Source organism: Colias croceus, chromosome 15 (genome assembly GCF_905220415.1).
Source record: "Colias croceus chromosome 15, ilColCroc2.1".
Lineage (NCBI taxonomy): Eukaryota > Metazoa > Arthropoda > Insecta > Lepidoptera > Pieridae > Colias > Colias croceus.
In genome coordinates this window covers 4,599,543-4,617,593 of record NC_059551.1, presented here as the reverse complement: position 1 = coordinate 4,617,593, position 18,051 = coordinate 4,599,543, and the positions used below count along the sequence as shown (strand labels likewise).

The window sequence follows — 18,051 nt, the reverse complement described above, 5'->3', positions numbered from 1 at the left end:
TCTGATTCATACCGTTTTATTTGGTAAGTTTACGACACGCGTGATTTTATTCCGCCATAAAACAAACATTATATTGCTTTCATGAAAGTACGTTGGTTTTTACGATTATTAACAATCCGCTGCTCTCGATTTATGTTCTCGTTAAATTATTGCTTTTTTCGAGGTGAAGTATAATGATTTATGTTTATTTCGATTTCGCTATATACTCACATTCATACACGCATAAAACTTGGTTCTATAAACATAAAATTTTTACGGGTGTTTATTGTTTACTACATGTTGTTTTATTAGACAAGATTAAGTAAATATAAAAATACTACTGTTTTTACAAAATGTATAATTATCTAGCTGATAAGCAAATAAGAGTTCGTAGAGCATTAAACGTATTTAACTTAAAAAGTAACACTTATGAATTAATTATTGCCATTCTTACGATTTCCATCTTTATCCTAACTAATATTACAAATGTGATAGTAATTCTGTCTGTTTCTTCTACGCGCTTCAATAACTCAACCGATTTGGATGAAATTTGTTACAGAGACCTTAAAAAGGACATAGGATAAGTTATACCCTTGAAATCCCTCAAGAACAGGAGCTATTTATTTCGTTGATTACGCGGACGATGCCGCGGGCGGAAAGCTAGTGGTAAATAAATTAAAACATGAAATTACCTTCAAAGATTCTCCGTGTACGAAAACTTGTTCCACGTACTGACTTCTAATGTAAATGTTTTCTATTTTCTCGGGCACAATATATTCGCCTTGCGATAGTTTGAAAATGTGTTTTCTTCTGTCGATAATCTTTAGCGTGCCATTCTGGAAAAAAATAAAGACAAAATATAAATTTTAAATGCATAAAACTCTATATTTGTATGCATTTACACACAAATATTGGATTGGAATTAATACTTATTATATACGAAAATATAATACGAATATAACATGCTGAAGTAATTATTTATGACGCAAATAATATAATTTAAATTGCTAATTGTAATTATTAAAGAATAAGTTATAAGTGTATTGCTTTCTTACACGTGGATTTGATAAGATCTGTTAATTTATGCTATTGCGTTATTTATTCTAAAAATATAAATAATTTCCGTGAATTTGGAAATTTGAATTCATTATATTATTTTTAATCACAGCTATTCAATACGAGCAAATATTTTATGTCATTAATCTATACTAATATTATAAAGCTGAAAAGTTTGTTCGTTTGTTTGAACACGCTAATATCGGGAACTAGGGGTCTGATTGGAAAAATTCTTTCGGTGATAGATAGCACATTTATCGAGGAAGGCTATAAGATCATCACGCTAAGACCAACAGAGGCGGACCACTGCGAGTTAAACTGCGGGGTAAAAATCACTTACAACATGAACTACATTATATGAGCAAACCCGCAAAGAAAAAGCTAATCATAAACATACTAATATCTTTTTATTTGTAATCAGTCAAAGTAAATCTATGCAGCACTATAGTATTTTTCACATTTCTATACAATAAAAATTATAAATAAAACAATCGAAACTCACAGGTAGCCACTTCCCAATATCGCCCGTATGGTGCCACCCGTTGTGGTCGATGACCTCCCTCGTCTTCTCCGGCTCTTTGAAGTACCCCTTGAAGACGTTGGCTCCTTGCACGCAGATCTCGCCCTGGCCCTGCGCCGCGTAGTACTCCATCTCCGGGACGTCCACTAACTGGAATGTTTGAAGGGACTGATTTAGTTAAAAGTACTCTCTTTAGGTTGGATGCAAAGAAAGGATCAAATAATCATCTCCGGGACGTCCACTAATAATACTTCAGTCTCTTTGTTTGGACTTGATATTATTATAAGGAAATAAGTCTTGACTATATTTGCAGGGTATGGAGCAAATGCATTTTAAGGCTGTTCAATTCGCTCTCGTCGGTTTTATTAAAAAAAAAATTAATAGTTACAGTAATCAAATTAAAAAGTCTCTAAATTCCACACCGAATGAATGAAAAACGATTATTTTTTTGGTTGTATGGTTTGGTAGGGTAGTTGGATTTAAGTTGATAGGTCGTTTATTCCCAAAATTTGAAGAAGTACGAGACAATACAATACAATACAATACAATACAATACCAAACCAACAAGAACTACGAGATAAGCAAAGAATCGCCCACGCATATAAATTCCATTCAACTTAATATAAATCTGTACCTTCACTTTACAACAAGCGACGGGAGGCCCGACGTGCTCCGGCACATGGTCGCCCTGTACCGTCAGAGTCACCGGCGCAGTGCACTCCGTCTGACCGTAGCCCTCTACGATCTGGGAACAATCATTCATAAGCCAATGAAAAAAAAGATTACAACATATTGTCATTATGACTATGAGAGGTAAATGTAAGGAAAACGCTAAATTTAATAGGTTTTGTAAGCTCTTCTCGCTTCTATTATTGTCTGTTATTGTCTTTTAAGAACCATCGAGGACTAGGACGCACATTACGTGAGTCATATTACCTACAAATGTTATATTAATACAAATATTTTATATGGAAAATATTGCTGTAACTATAAATAAAAAAAAAAATTCTTCATTCAAGATCAAAGTAGAAAATGAAGGAGATCATTAACCCTTAAATTGTCACCCCTAGATAACTTGTGTTTATAATGTCCAAATTTGGAGGATGTATTGGAATTAGGATAGAAAAGAGGAAAATGAAAAAAAAATTAAAAATTTTAATTTTTTTCTATTGTTTTCGCTATGTCACATAAAACGGACATTGCCAATTATATGTACATGTTCGAACCGTCACATATAACGGACATTGCACATTATTCCTGCAACCGTGGTACATGAATACAATGGACATTTTCAACTCTGTAATTCAAAATTATTATCAAATTATAATTATGGACGATCTAGAATAAGCTTTTCAAACATCTGTCTTAAAATGTTGCTTAAAACTTTAACGATATCGTTAAAAATAATGGATTTTAAAAAACGACACTACCAAAAATCACAGCCTAAGAATATGCTAAGAATTAGAATAGAAATAGTATTACATATCCTGCGAACTCATCTAATACACCAAGATAGCCCTCTTCCCATTTCTTATATTGTACAGATTGAAATGTGTTTGCTTCATCGTATGCAAAGGAGTGGTATACCATGCCTGAAGTACCAAAACGAACAGGAAATTTAAATCACTTTTTTTGGATTCTTTGGCATATAATATATCCATTTTCTGCCAGTTTTTTTTTAATTTGTAAGGTGTTATTATTTAAATTTTCAAACATTGGGTGGTATTTCTGGTAAGTAACATGATGCTGTGACTGAAGAACTACTGAGAAGTAGGGAAGATTCATCTCGCACCTCATGTTAGGCTGTAATTCTGCAGCAATAATATTTTGTTGGTGGTAAAAATTCTGACTTTTTGGGTCTTCATTGTGTCTCAAATCAATATGTTGTATAATTCCGAAGGTATGTTGCTGGGGGTAAATGATTGACACTATTATCATATCCTGTAGGTCTACATTTCCTTCGAAATCGACATCTCAACTCAACGCCAGACTCTTCAACTTCCGCCAGATGTAGTTAGGGGATTTTTTATTGATTGCCAAGTCATGCTCCTGTAAAATATAATAAAAATAGAGAAAAATATATCAAAATGATTCCGTTGCAAATGGAGGGCCTTATTGGCAACGTCCATTACATAGGACATGTGAAGAATACCCTAGTATATACTCCAAGTTGTCAACGTCCGTTTTATGGGACATCGTATATAAACTAATATTTTTATACCAAATATTGTAAAATATGTAAAAATTATGTCAAAATACTGTACTTACAATCGTATTCTAACTAATAATATAACATTATAAGCAAAATAGCCAAAATACTTACAGTTATTATCAATTTTATCAGAAGAGTCAAGAGATCCGTTTTTTGCAATTTTCAAATGGTCACCATCCGCGACTGTACATGGTTTTGGTAAAAAAACCTGCATGTACGCGAAGGACATAGCTAGTCCCTTCCCAATATACCAATTAGCGAAGCTTAGGTCTGCCATAACAGCGCCAGCATGTGTGTAAATACTATGTCCTTTAAAACGGACGAAATCAATTTAAGGGTTAAGTAATGAGTCCTTCAATTGGGATTTTAATCTATAAAATTTAAGAGCGGAAATTTTATCAACAAACATTTCTAGCTTACAAATTGAGTTAAATTCCTAGTATTTAAAACGGCATTAAAGTATGAATCACTGAATCTTATTCACAAATTATAAGCCACATCTGGTATCTGGCATATCCAAAATAAACATCGGAAATGAAGAGCATTGCCAGTTATTTTCTGATAAAACACATAACGACGAATACTCGAAAATACTTCGACGTAGCCTTGGTGGTATTCACGAATATTATTATAGAAAATATCATACAAATGAACTACGTTAGTGACGAATCTGTTCCAAAATTACACTCTAGTTCCGCGTATGTGGGCCGATGATTGAATATTGATGCATCTATTAGCGAATACACTTTGATCTTTCTGAATAAGATATTTCACTTTTGACGTTAACGCGTCTATCTATGCGGTATTTTCGTATTCTAGTTGTTGGAATGCTAATGTATGAGGGATGTGTTATAAAATGCTCTACAAAAGACTCAATATTTACTCGTGTAAACATTTTTACAGACAATAAATAATGAACTTTTTCGTAGAAAATATGATTTCAAATTATTCCATTTATAAAAGACGATAAGTATTCCAGATTCCAGATTCCTGAAGTTAGAATGTTTATTAATTGGTAATATAAAGAAAATAACATGACTTTTTTCTGATCATTTCTTTTCGCGTTAATAAATAACATTATAGAACTCAATCTCCTCTCCTTCACTACCAATAAAAGGCACTTATTATTTCTAATCGACTGTTAAATGCAACTTTTACATGAACAAGCTGTTTATTCCAATGTCTTAATACTAGTTTATGTTATATGTCGCAGTTTTACGCATTGCTCCGCTCCTACAGGTCTTAGCGTTTTGATATATTGCCTATGTGTTAATCCAAGATACTCTCTATGTTCCAAATTTAATTTTTATGAAATCTGGCACATAGAGAGTAACGGTTCAGTAGTTTTTCGTGAAGGAGTAACAAACAAACTTTCGCATTTATAATATTAGTAGTATTATAATTATATACCATAAAAACCAAAAAATATAAATTCAAGAAAAGGTCGTGTTCCATCGTTACAATATTGTATTCACTGAAAAGTGCTTCATATTGGTTGAGATGGTTGTTAAATCATCTCAATAGATGGCGCGCGGTGTGTCCCTTAAGACCCCGCAAAGTCCCGCCTCGTGATCGAATTTTTTCTATTCTTTATAAATTTATATTTATAAAGCATTTGAATGCCATAAAAACCAAAAAATATAAATTCAAGTATTATAATTACCAAACATCCAAGCGCGCATCGTGCGAACGTCAGCACGTTGCCTGCTAGCGGCGCAGAGCCGACCACCATGATGCGCAGTCTGCCGCCCATGCCCTCGCGCACCTTGCGGAACACCAGCTTGTCCCATACGGAATCTGACCGGATTATACCCCTGCCGAAGAGTAAAAGGATGTATGAATTACTATGTATAGGGAGTTAAAAAATCGTATCGTATTTAGCTAGGTTTATAATCTTGCTACAAAAATAAAACTATACAACAGCAACATCAATTATTATCGATAAGGCAGAGTTTTTGTAGGAATAAGAGAAAAATATCGACACGAGAAAGTCTGTAATAAGTAACATTGGAATTACACACTCGAAGCTTAAGTTTGTAAGAAGCTTTATAAAAGTAAAATATAATAAGATTTATACTGATTCGTTTCGAACGTTCATTACAAATCGCCTGCTGGTTGAATTGTAAAATTATAGTGTATTAATGTAATATAATATATATTACCTCTTCAGTTCTGATTCCTTTGCTGACAAAGCCATATTGAAGAGCAGTTTCTTAATTTTCGAACCGGAAATTTCACTTTGCGCCTTATCATATAGCCTGTTTAATAATCTCGGTACTGCCGGCATCATCGTTGGTTTCAGAGCACTCAAGTCATCTGCCAATCTTCTGATGTCCCCGCTGTAGAATCCAACCGCTCCTCCAACCATGTATAGAGCGTTCTGAAATTTAATCAAACCATTTGTTTATTGAAACAAAGAGCATTGGCTCTTGATATCAACATCCTCTTTTTTCATCATGTGTTTTACTATTTCAAGACATTGAAACATTCATTACATTCCTTTAATATTAATGTTTTCAATTTACATTGATTTAAGGTAATTTGTTACGAGCATGTTTGATTTCCTAGGTTATATAGGAACAACAAACACAAACGGGTAGGCGGTAAACTATTTAACAGAACGGGAAACTCGCGCGCCATCAGTCACTGTCACAACATTAGAAAGCTAATTCGGTTCTGCGGCTGGTTACTTACTTAGATTTATTAAATTATTGTGTAATGCCGATGGGATAATTTATCTGTCATACTTATGAAAGGCGATAAGTCGTTTCTATGGAATGATTGATTACATCGGGAATCTACATATAATTGAGAATATTATGTCGTCTTTGCTTCGCGGTAACATGGATGATGTATTGCTAACTTCCTGAGTGGACAGGTAATGATCACAATGTTCATCATGTTATGAACTGCACTAGATTTATCGATTGCATTTGATAACACTGACTGTAACTACTCTTTTCCTATTCTCTTATCTCAAACTTAATCCTCCATTTGATAATCACTGGTCAACAATGATTTTGTTGCCCTGGATGTGAAAGTGGTTTCGAATAATTTAATGCATTTTATATATAGAACTATTAATGGTTTTGGTAGATTGGCTCTAGTTTTTTTTTATCCTAATTTTCTTACTAGACTCTAAAACGCAGCATGAAATAGAAGGTATATATTTTGTTTTACATCATTTATTTATTACAAAGTTTTACTTATTGTTTTGTTTTAGTATTTAATTAATTCAAATGGATATAAAAATAGAGAAAAATCATTAAAACTTATGAAATAGTACAAGGAAATAGATTTTATAAGCTTCTCTTCTTAGTTAATTTTGGGACAATAGTTTTCTTATGGACCATCAGTAATCTGCCATCATGTGACGATCCCATATACCCTGATACCATTATTCCATAATTTTTACTTCTTTTTCGATGTGTTCTTCCTGTTTCTCACAGAAATTCCGCAGATTTACTGGATATCTATCCAGGAGACTGTGGGCAAAGTGTAGCTTTATGCTCGTATTTGCTCATAAAATAATGAAGTTTTTTAAACAACTGTTGTGCCATTTCTTTATAATTTGGTGTTTTAAATTAATCTTAAATTAATTAATACTATATCTCTCCATTATTTACATTCAGCATCAGTTATTAAATTTTGTTAAATTTTCATTTTTTATCAATTGTCGACACGCCCGTCCTGTAGGGCCATCGTGTATTCTTCTTATACTTCTAGATTCCCTCAAAGGCCTAAATTTTCATATTTATTAATTATTCCTAATGAATTTGCTTTGTCTAATTCTATTAATAAAAACATCAAGGGAATTTCGTATACCTATCCACTTTGCTGACCAAGTGCTACTGGGTTTCTTTAACTCAATACAAACCGAACATTGTTGTTCATAAAAATGTTTTTTTACAGAAACCATTTATTATTCTGATATTCTACAGTCAGTTTTATAGAATAGGGTTATGTCTGAGCGAATAAATGTGCAGAAAACGTAATTCACCTAAAAATAAACACTTGTTAGTAACCCGTACTCTGAAGGGCCGTAAGAAATTTTTATATATGAAAATCCAAATTAAAAAAAAAACTAGAGCCAATTAAATAATTTTAATGATTACATTCACAAACTGGGTACTTGAAATATATAAATCTGTAGAAATATCCAGGGCAACAAAAAAAAAATGTTTTTTTGTTGAGCTGTGTAATATATAATTAGCTCTATGTCTGTCACAGACAGAACATACTTGTCGTATTGAACAAAGATTTGTTCCTAACATTTTTCTTTTTGTTCTAGAACGTTCTCACCTCACAACATCGCTCGAGCATGTGCGCGAGTGGCAGGAAGGAGATCATGACGTCGTGCTTGGTCGGCCGGTGCTCGCCGAGCTGCATGGTCACGCTGCACAGGGAGGCTACCACGTTCTCGTGTGTCAACATGACGCCTTTGGGCATTCCCGTTGTGCCTGATGTGTAGCAGATTGTGCATAGACTCTCTGGTTGGGGAGGCTGAAATTAAATTAACAGATGATAAAATAAAAAAATTTAAATTCTATTTTGATTATAATCACGTCGTGATAAAATTGGTCGTGTCATTCACTAGATACCCTATCAGTTTATAGATTATCATATTATTATTAACTTTATAAACCCATTCGTTAAAATGTTACACAACGTTTACATTTTGAAAGTTCACACAATGCAAACTTTTCCAACCCTTGTTTGAGAACAACCTGACTCTGTTAACCCATTTAATATAACACATTCGTGCCTCAACTAAACTCAACTAAAACAAATTGAAAGCACCAACTCACAATGCACGGGTGATCTTTCTGCGCTCCCAGTATTTCCACATCGCTGAACTTTAGGATTTCCACACCGCGACTCCGTGCTCTTTGGTGTGTTGACGGCGACACTTCCTTTATCGTGATCAGCTTGCGGAGGCATTTTGGCGACTGATCGAGCAGTAAATTCGCTTTCTTGTCATCTTCGCATACAACTATTGACATTTCAGCTGAAATACACGAACGATATGTTATTATTTCTGCTCGGTGCACCCATGGAATAATATAAATAATATTTTTGGCTGGTACATTTCAATTTATTTTCATAATATCACTATCACACAACACAATAATATTTTAGAAAAATTCATCAAATATTTATGTAAGTTCTTTATATCTATGTATCTATATCGCAACTCAAAATAATTGTAAGAAAATATCTTACTTTGATTAATAATGAAGGCACATGCGTTGGCTCCTAGTGTATCGTATAACGGCACTATGATCATTGAATAGCAGTAAGCAGCCTGTTCTGTCATGATCCATTCTGGACAATTTTGGGCGTATATACCTGAAAACAAAAACAAACCATAAATAGCGTAAAACATCGCACCCACATGGCAATGAACGGTAAATATTGAAAAATATCGTGGACAATAAACGTCAATTTCATTGAAAATAATATTATCACATCGCACAAAAGAACAGTAATAATAGTGTCGAGTCACTCACCGACAAAAGTGCCCTGGCCCGGAGGTACACCTTGGCATATAAGGCCCGAACCGAAGTTTTTCGCTCGCAGCAGGGTTTCATTGTAAGTCTGCCACACGTACGGCTTATTTGGTCCCTCGCGCCAACCGAGACAGTTGCCATTATCTTCATTAAAAAGCAGAAAGAAAAAAGCACATCAATCAAAGTGTGACCATGAAGTATATATAAATACTCTGCCAATTTATCATCGTTAAATCTCGTAAAAGTTGGCAAGGTCGTCCTCGGAATATTCCGCATATATGGGACGACTTTATGACTCTTTCAGTGAAAATAATTATAGCATCAAGATGCATAATGTTCGACCGCAGCAGCTGTCTATTACTAGCCGTGCAATAATTCTAGTTGCCGAGTTAATTACATGCATGTGTCCCGTGTAAACAAGTTAAAGAGCGACGTCGGCTCTTTTAGGTCTCATTATCGCGTTTATCGCAGGGGAACGGAAACACGTAGCAAAATAAGGACAACTAAAGAATAGCTTCGAAGCCGTTCGGGCGTTGATTGGATACCTAGTGTCGGGATTGACGTACAATAGAGCCTCTAAGGCTATTAAGACTTAAATTAACATTTTATTTCTGTGTATACTATATAGTCAATTGAGTATTGTTGGATGTGTGCATTCAATAGTACAAAGTATTTAGTTGTTATTTAGCATATGTATGTATATTCCAGAGGCAAATTATTGAATTCTAAACGAAACTCACTTGATTCCTTGACACCTCTGCGGAAAGTCTCGTACAAGGTGCGTGTGTCGTCGTGCAAATATCGTAGAAACCGACCATTTTTCGCTTCTTTGTAGAATTTTGATACACGTACAAGTTCTGGACCCTGGAAATAAGAATAAATTTACATAAGAAAAGAGAGTCAAAAATTTAATTAATCAAGGAGATTTGAATAGAAATTGTTTCTACCTAATGACCATACTAGTATAAAAAAACCCTATACCAACAAAGAAATGACTCCTATAAATAAATACATAGATCGACAATAATATTGTACCATCACATTAAACGCAGAAGACTGATTAAACCTATGCATACCTAACAAACATTATAACAATGATATCAACGCAGTGCATCATACATATACCTTTATTATAAGTTCACATAGGTACAACAATATACATCATGATACATGTCACTCGGTTACTAGAGGTCGTTGTTCTGAAGCGAATCTCACTAACGAGCTAAAACTGTAATCAGTTGTAATCTTTTTACGTGGTAATAATGCGAACAACGCTGTGTACACGAGTAAATTAAATATAGAGTTTTTGAAAATGATGAAATTATAATATATACCTTTACCTTTGTAGTAAGATGTAATAATATGAGGTACCTATTCATATTGTACACAAAGGCAGTGCCTTTGGTCCAAAGCTATAGTGTCTTTAAGGCACTATAGCTTTGGACCATAACACTTACAAAGAACACACATTATTTATTGATCAAATATCAGTAATATTCTACAGGTTCTGATGTTTTGTATGCTAATAACGTATTATTTCGAATTAACCATTTGATATTATATAAAGACATATATTTTATAATTTGCATAATTTGATAAACAAAATGACGACACATTTAATCTCTGATGTGAATCAAATAACGTCTCCGGTTCAGTTAACATGAAAATTTTTATTTCCGCAACTTGCCCTACGGTATTGTGAATCATGATGAAAATACGCAGGTCAATGGCATTTGCATTTTTTAGAATATTTTTTTAATGTAACAACATTTTAATTTTACTAATAGTTTCACAACCTATGTAATAAAGCATAAACCATGTTCCCCAATGGCATAAGTGTAGAGTAACCAGATATATTTGTAAGCACAGTGAAAATATTTGCCATCACTAAACGAAAACTTCCAACTGAATTTCACAACACATACAAACAAAAATTGGTGTAACCTTGCCCGAGGCGTCAGTCCCCTGGTGTTATAGTCAGATTTTCAATTATTACCAACAACTCGTTTGTAACCCAAACTGGAATGTATGTGCGTGTAAAAAGGCTATTTAAACCATAAAATAAACATTAAGTAGGAAAATATCATCACAGAATCAATGATTTAAATTCTCATGACCAGGCTATGCATGAAAAATCACTCAGTACACGTTTATTATATTGAATACTAACTTACCGCCCGCAGCTTCGTCCGCTTTGTCTAAAACCTAAATACTAAAACCTTTCTTTTAAATCACTTTATCTATTAAAAAAACCGCATCAAAATCCGTTGCGTAGTTCTAAAGATTTAAGCATACAAAGGGACACAGAAAACGACTTTGTTTTACTATGTAGTGATGAGCTTCTTTGAATCACTTTAACTTTGTTTAAATTGAAATGAAATAAATTTATTTATCCATTTTTGTTTTACAATTAATGAACGACAGTGTAATTGTTCTGATACAATGTAGCGTCGGTGTAAATATTATCTGTTAACATCGTACGACCGTAATTCGGACTTTCCATGCGAACACGAGACCGATGATCGATTTTTACGGTCCAAGGGGTGCGACTTACACGTTTCATACGTGTAGGTATAGTTGTTCCGACTCACCTGTCATACGCAATTAATTAAAAGTTTACAATGTGTATAAATATTGCTTTGAAGGTAAAAGTTATGGCATAAATTAAAGACTCATTACTCACACGTTAATGAACTTTATTGAAAAACGTATACGTGAGAGCGCTTGCCTTTTGGTTTTTTTTAAAGATTGTATAAACGGTAAAAGTTTTTTTAGACAGGAAACATAATAGTGATACAAGAGATTAAGAAATGTTTAACTTAAATCATTATTTTTAGACGATTCTCACATATAACAAGCTTCTGTCCTCTTTTTTTCATACCATGTCGCGTCTTGACAAGTGACTTACTCATTTTTGGCAATGGATATGAATACTTTTGCTACTATGCGTTTTTTACATGATCAGCAACTACAATATATGTGTATTCTCTCTTGTTTTTAAAAATAGTATGTTAAAAATAATAATATAGTGTAAAAATGTTATATTTTAAGAAAAATTTGAGGTAATATGTGTCAATGTAGATATTTATAATTAGACCAGTCTATCGGTATTACCTTGTAAAGTGATACACCAATTATACGACTTTTGAAGGACAAAGAAAAGCTAAGTTATCTTTAAAGAGATTGCATATCTGCAGTACGTATGGTTCAAAAAACCGCTAAACAAAGCTGCTAGTAGGTACGACGTGACGGATATCATGTATTGCAAGTAGTAAGCCAATATAACTACATCGTAACTAAAGCTCATTTCTCGAAAACATCGCGACGAATAAACTAAATTAAATAGATATAAATTATCCGCAGCAATTAAGAATTTATGAAAGCCAATAGCAATAATTTTTCCCGGCGCTGCATTTCTGATAGAGCAGACAGGGGACTGATTTATACGAAGAAGAGTGTTACGAATCTTTCGAGTACCTTCTACTGACATTTATATACGTACCTTCTACTCACATCTATATATAAATTCAATAATTCTCCAGTAGTCCCTTGAACGCAAAGGCCAAGTTGATAGGAAACAAGAAACTGTTAAATTATGTTCGGACAGTCGTGCGGTCACACGACCGCGTATTTATTTATAACAAAACCTCGGTGACATAACACACACGCTGTCTTCGCTATTTATATATTCATTACTATTTGATCCGTCCACAGTAGCCCTCACGAATCGTTGAAATATTTACGGCGAGAAAATCAATGGAAAATTGTTTTCGGAACGTAAAAATTGTTTACACTCATAACGAATGATTTGATGTTGATAACTTGTCAGTTAGTTAATAAATTAAACAACAACAACAACCATCCTATCCTAATAATATTATTAATGCGAAAGTTTGTGAGGATGGATGTGTGTGTACCTATGTGTATGGATGTTTGTTAATCTTTCACGCAAATAATACTGAACCGATTACAATTAAATTTAGCACACATATAGAGGGTAACTTGGATTAACACATAGGATAGCTTTTATCCCGGAAATCCCACGGGAACGGGAACTATACGGGTTTTTCTTTGAAAGTTACTATAAAATAAATTAACGCGAAACTGTTTATTACTATTAAGTCTTTCAAACATAATTTATATAAAACTGCCTAAATAGAGCTGAATATAAAGTAGAACACATTCGTTTAGATTTATTATCATGAATGAAATAAACTGCTAACGTTAACAATATACGTCCATACTCCATATACACATGCAACATAAAATTTTCAACACTTTCACTTACAATATAATGCTCAATGCTATTCAATAAAATTTATCCATAATCCCCTGAAACACGTGCCTTCTATTGGTGATAAGCCTTTATAGTACATTTACTTTTATGAGAGCATAATATGACAAAAGGTGTTAAATTAATACGTAGCTACATGAATATATGAATATTAATAATGATGTGGGTTGATTAACTCCGTATATTTTAACTATTATAATATTGTATACGATTTTTAACTCCAATCGAACTCTTATGTGAAGAAGAAAACTTCAGAACTTTTCGTAAAGAACTATGAATTCATTTTAAATAGCTCTGAATAATGTATATGTGTAATTATTCTTATTACTATTGTAGTTTTTGAAAATATATTACAGAAAACATACTATTATCATTAAGGTTAATAGTTTTATATTTTGTGATTGTGAGCTCAATTTTACGTGTATTAGTGATTTTTGTGTATTGTGTTTAAAATGGGTCTTTGTTACTCTTAAATAAAGATTTTATTTATTTATTTATTAATATATAATAATTTTCAAATTGTATTATAATATACATAACGTATGAGCCAAAGCCCTGTAAATGCGTACTTCAAACTGAATTTCATTGCAATATGCTATTAAAACATTCATACAACCATTTATATTAAACTGCAATTTTGAAAGTCATGAAGCATAAACATATGGAATGAGATCTTATTAACTATAACAGAAATACTTGACATTGTGGCGACTTGGCGAGCTCACAGTTTCCGCATAATTCATTAAGAATATTAACGTTATGACGAGCCGGTAGTAAACACGACTGTATCATAAAGTGCTCTCAAGTCTCAACTAAAGAACACTTTGTAATTACTATTCGAGCAATATCAATCACGCAAAAGTGAGTTAAGCGTTTGCGGTAATTGGTTTTTCAAACACAGTTCTTTTTATTTGTGAATTAACAATACATATTTTAATCATCTTCTCTTTTATTTAACGAGGCAATGTTGCATTAATATAGATATTAATTCTTAATACTTACCAAGTAAGAAGTGTCTAAAATGAAGAACAACGCTGCATATTTCAATATTTTTTGGACGAAGGTACTATGTTCATATTGGATACAATAAGGTAACAGTCACGTCAAAAACATTGATTGAATGAAATGAAAAAAAAAATGAAAACATTACTAGTTTTCCTAGCTTTCCTAGTTTTCCCAGTTTTCCCTAATTAAATATACTTTATAATATAGTTAGAAAGAAAACAAAGTTGGAGAACATTAATAATAATTAATTTTAGAACTCTAAAGCTCAATCTTTATGAAATTCGTAGCAGTTGCGTAGTTCCTGCGTAGACGTTATGAATAACAATATTTAGTTCAATGTCAAAGAATAATTACTGCAGAATCTAAAAGAAAGAAAAATTTATTAAATTACAATGGAGAATATATTTTTTTGATATTGTATTTATGTGTTCTTTACCTCATAACAACGACCGTAATTAACTGTGATTCTGTTTGAAGGTTCCTTTAATTAAAACAATCATCAATGTATGTTGTTGAGTCATATATATTCAGATTATTTATTGTAAACAAACGTTACAATATAAATATATCTTCATGTAAGCACCATCCATCAAAAATTTTTATTTCTTTGAACAGGCTACTTCATACACCACAAGACAGCTATTATGAAATTGCTTCAAAAACGAGATTAAATATTTAATCATACGTAAAATAAACACGTAACTAAATCATAAAACTGGAGTGGATCGTTAGTGCATTTTGCATTTGGAGATTACGAGAAAATATAACATGAAACACACACGTTTCAAAATGAAGCATGCTATTTTTCAGCTCAGCCTATATAATAGCAGTAATACGACAACATGTTTTGAAACTGTTTATTTTTGTTGATAAATCTCTGTCGCTGTTGGATATTGGATAATGCGAAAATTAGTATCAAAACTCAAGCGTAAATATAATGTTTACCACTTGGAATTGTAATGTAAAAAATAAACATGTTTTCGTTTTACAACTATTTTCATGACGTACGGTGTAAGCGTATCGCATAAATCATCAAAAAAGAAATTTATATTACTTTTTATGCATTCACTGAAAATATAAATAGGAAGAACTTTGTTAAACATTTATTATTTTATTTTAACGTGTTAATTTCACATCAAACTTATCAACGTCGGCACCTTTTTCAGATTTATCAGGAAAAATAATAGAGTACACAATCTGAATAAAATTGTTACTTTTCAGTATGATAAAACAAGGAAGCAACGCCTTTTTAATAGAAAATAATTTTGATTATTATTAAAACTATGTTTAAGATCCTAATTTAAGTGTACAAGTATTCTCGAACATTGCGAAAATGTCCTACAACGTTCGGTGAGATTCCGCGTGATTCATTTTCAAATGAAAAGTAAGACAAACTAGCAAATAGCATAATTTTTGTTAGTCTCGTGACAGCTTGTACGGTGTGCCAAATATTTAAAATGTTTTTAATGTAATGGAAGGTATCAAGGTACTTTCTTTGATAGCGATTTAGCACAATAAATTTACCTACGTAATGTGTTTTTTTCTTTTCATTTATTTCATATTTGTTTAAAAATACAAGCGTTACAATTGCCAGCTTGTCTAGAAGATTTGATAGACATAGTACAAATTCTTCTTATTACTCCGTAGAAGAAAAGAAAGGAGTAAACTAGCAATTAAATTTAGTAAGTATATTTTCATATTTGTAATACTATTTTTAATCTTCCTTAAAATGTGTATTTTCAAATATGTAATTTAGAACACACACATTTTTTTTGCCTCTCACAAAGCCGTCGTGGGCGGGCCATAAAGATGTTTTGTATACCATTAAATTTCCCACTCTATTAATAATGTGTTTTATTTTATGATAATTAAGCGGAATGTTCAGATTCGCCATATGAAGAACCTTGAAATTTATTTCAATAGGTGTTTCGCTATAAAAATCCTCAGAATTGCTTTATTTTGAATAATTTTAACGTGAAATACTGTTATATATTGTAGCCTTCATCATATGAACAGTTACAAGTGCATAAAACCGAGCCGTTTCACATAAATTTTACGAAATGTTTGTTTGAAATTCACTCAATGAAATTCCCATTATATAGTACATAATTCACTATAAAGAAAACAAATAAACGTACGGGATGTACCTATATAATGTCAAACATTCGTTATTAGAGGCATAAAGTGTTTCACATGATGATTTAGGATGTGTTCTACAATAACTAAATATTTCAGCTTGGACAACTTCTAATTATGTATTTAGGAACATTTCTCGAACTGTCCTCGGAAGCTATACCTACATAATATAATTTTTATGGTTTCTTATTACGATAGTAATCAAATTTAACGTACCTTCCTGATTTTAATTTATCTCTTTCAGTTTCAACAAATGAAATTTGGAAGATTAATATCAAAGTTTAAACATATTTTAAATAAATATTAAGTTAGCCCAAATGAAATTCTCATACTACTCGTACTAATAATTTAATTCGGTTTTAGGAAATATTATCGGTGGCAATTTGTTCCGACTTTTATTCGTGGTACAAGATTTTTTGGTACTATAAGTATATAATGCAGTAGAGATGTAAGATCTAATTCTAATAAAATATTCGTCAACAGGTGCGTATGTATTCTTGGCGTTTACTAATTAACAATTGAAAACAAACCAATTTACGGAGCTTTAATCTGAATTATCATCTATACTTTTAGCTCGAATTAAATGCTCCTTTTTATCTAAGAATGCTAGCATGATTAGACATAAGACATATTCTCATCGTATTCATTACATTTATTCCACAAATAAATCTGTATCCGCACATAACATGTCTCAACATTTAAAAACTATCTAGAAAGCACCACAGCTATTTCCAACTCGTCATTGGTTCATCATTGATCAGCCTCTACTATGAACGTTGATGTCTGCCAACTAACGTAATTTCGCCTTTAAATTTCAGGATACATATATCGACCTACATTAAATAATAACTTTCACTATCAATCCGTTTCAACATTAATCATAATCCTACCCAGTATCTAAGTCCTCAAATTAATAAAGTTTACTCACTTTAACAGAATCCGACTGATCCGCAAGATTTATCGGTGGTCGGATTGGAGCGACGCCGACACAGCAGTTACAACACGTCATTTTCACAAACCAATCTATCACACTAGGTACTGAATGGTCACTCAAAATCAAATCTTCATCACTTCATTGCGCAACCGTCGGAGCGCATAGCGTATCACATGAACGACTTACGAACTCGCCACCAGCGTCTTATAGCGTTTATTTTTCACTAACAAAAGTACTTAAATTTCACTGAATTAAGGTAACAAGGGATTCTCCAGTGTCACTTTCGCTACAGAGCTCTTGGGACTGGCGTGAGAGCATCGAGCAGGGTAGCTCTTCGTACAATGAGTTAAAAATATCGCTCGAAGATGCGCACTGCCAAGTGTGAGAGTCGCGGTTTGCTGTAGA

General features: G+C 32.6%; 1 protein-coding gene across 6 annotated transcripts in view; it reads right to left on the bottom strand.

Annotated features, from left to right (window-relative positions):
• Positions 1-18,051, bottom strand: part of LOC123697737 (long-chain-fatty-acid--CoA ligase 5) — a 44,788-nt gene that overhangs the window by 2,632 nt on the left and 24,105 nt on the right. For 5 of the 6 annotated variants that reach the window (XM_045644273.1, XM_045644274.1, XM_045644275.1 and 2 more), the window contains exons 4-13: positions 10,018-10,141; positions 9,278-9,421; positions 8,991-9,116; positions 8,576-8,775; positions 8,070-8,270; positions 5,930-6,147; positions 5,431-5,581; positions 2,190-2,300; positions 1,538-1,705; positions 672-815 (exon numbers count right to left, since the gene is read on the bottom strand). In XM_045644273.1, the coding sequence (XP_045500229.1) occupies positions 672-815; positions 1,538-1,705; positions 2,190-2,300; positions 5,431-5,581; positions 5,930-6,147; positions 8,070-8,270; positions 8,576-8,775; positions 8,991-9,116; positions 9,278-9,421; positions 10,018-10,141 (1,587 nt within the window). Of the gene's footprint in view, positions 1-671; positions 816-1,537; positions 1,706-2,189; positions 2,301-5,430; positions 5,582-5,929; positions 6,148-8,069; positions 8,271-8,575; positions 8,776-8,990; positions 9,117-9,277; positions 9,422-10,017; positions 10,142-17,640; positions 17,975-18,051 lie in introns of those variants that run through there. The other variant, XM_045644276.1, reaches the window with a different exon arrangement.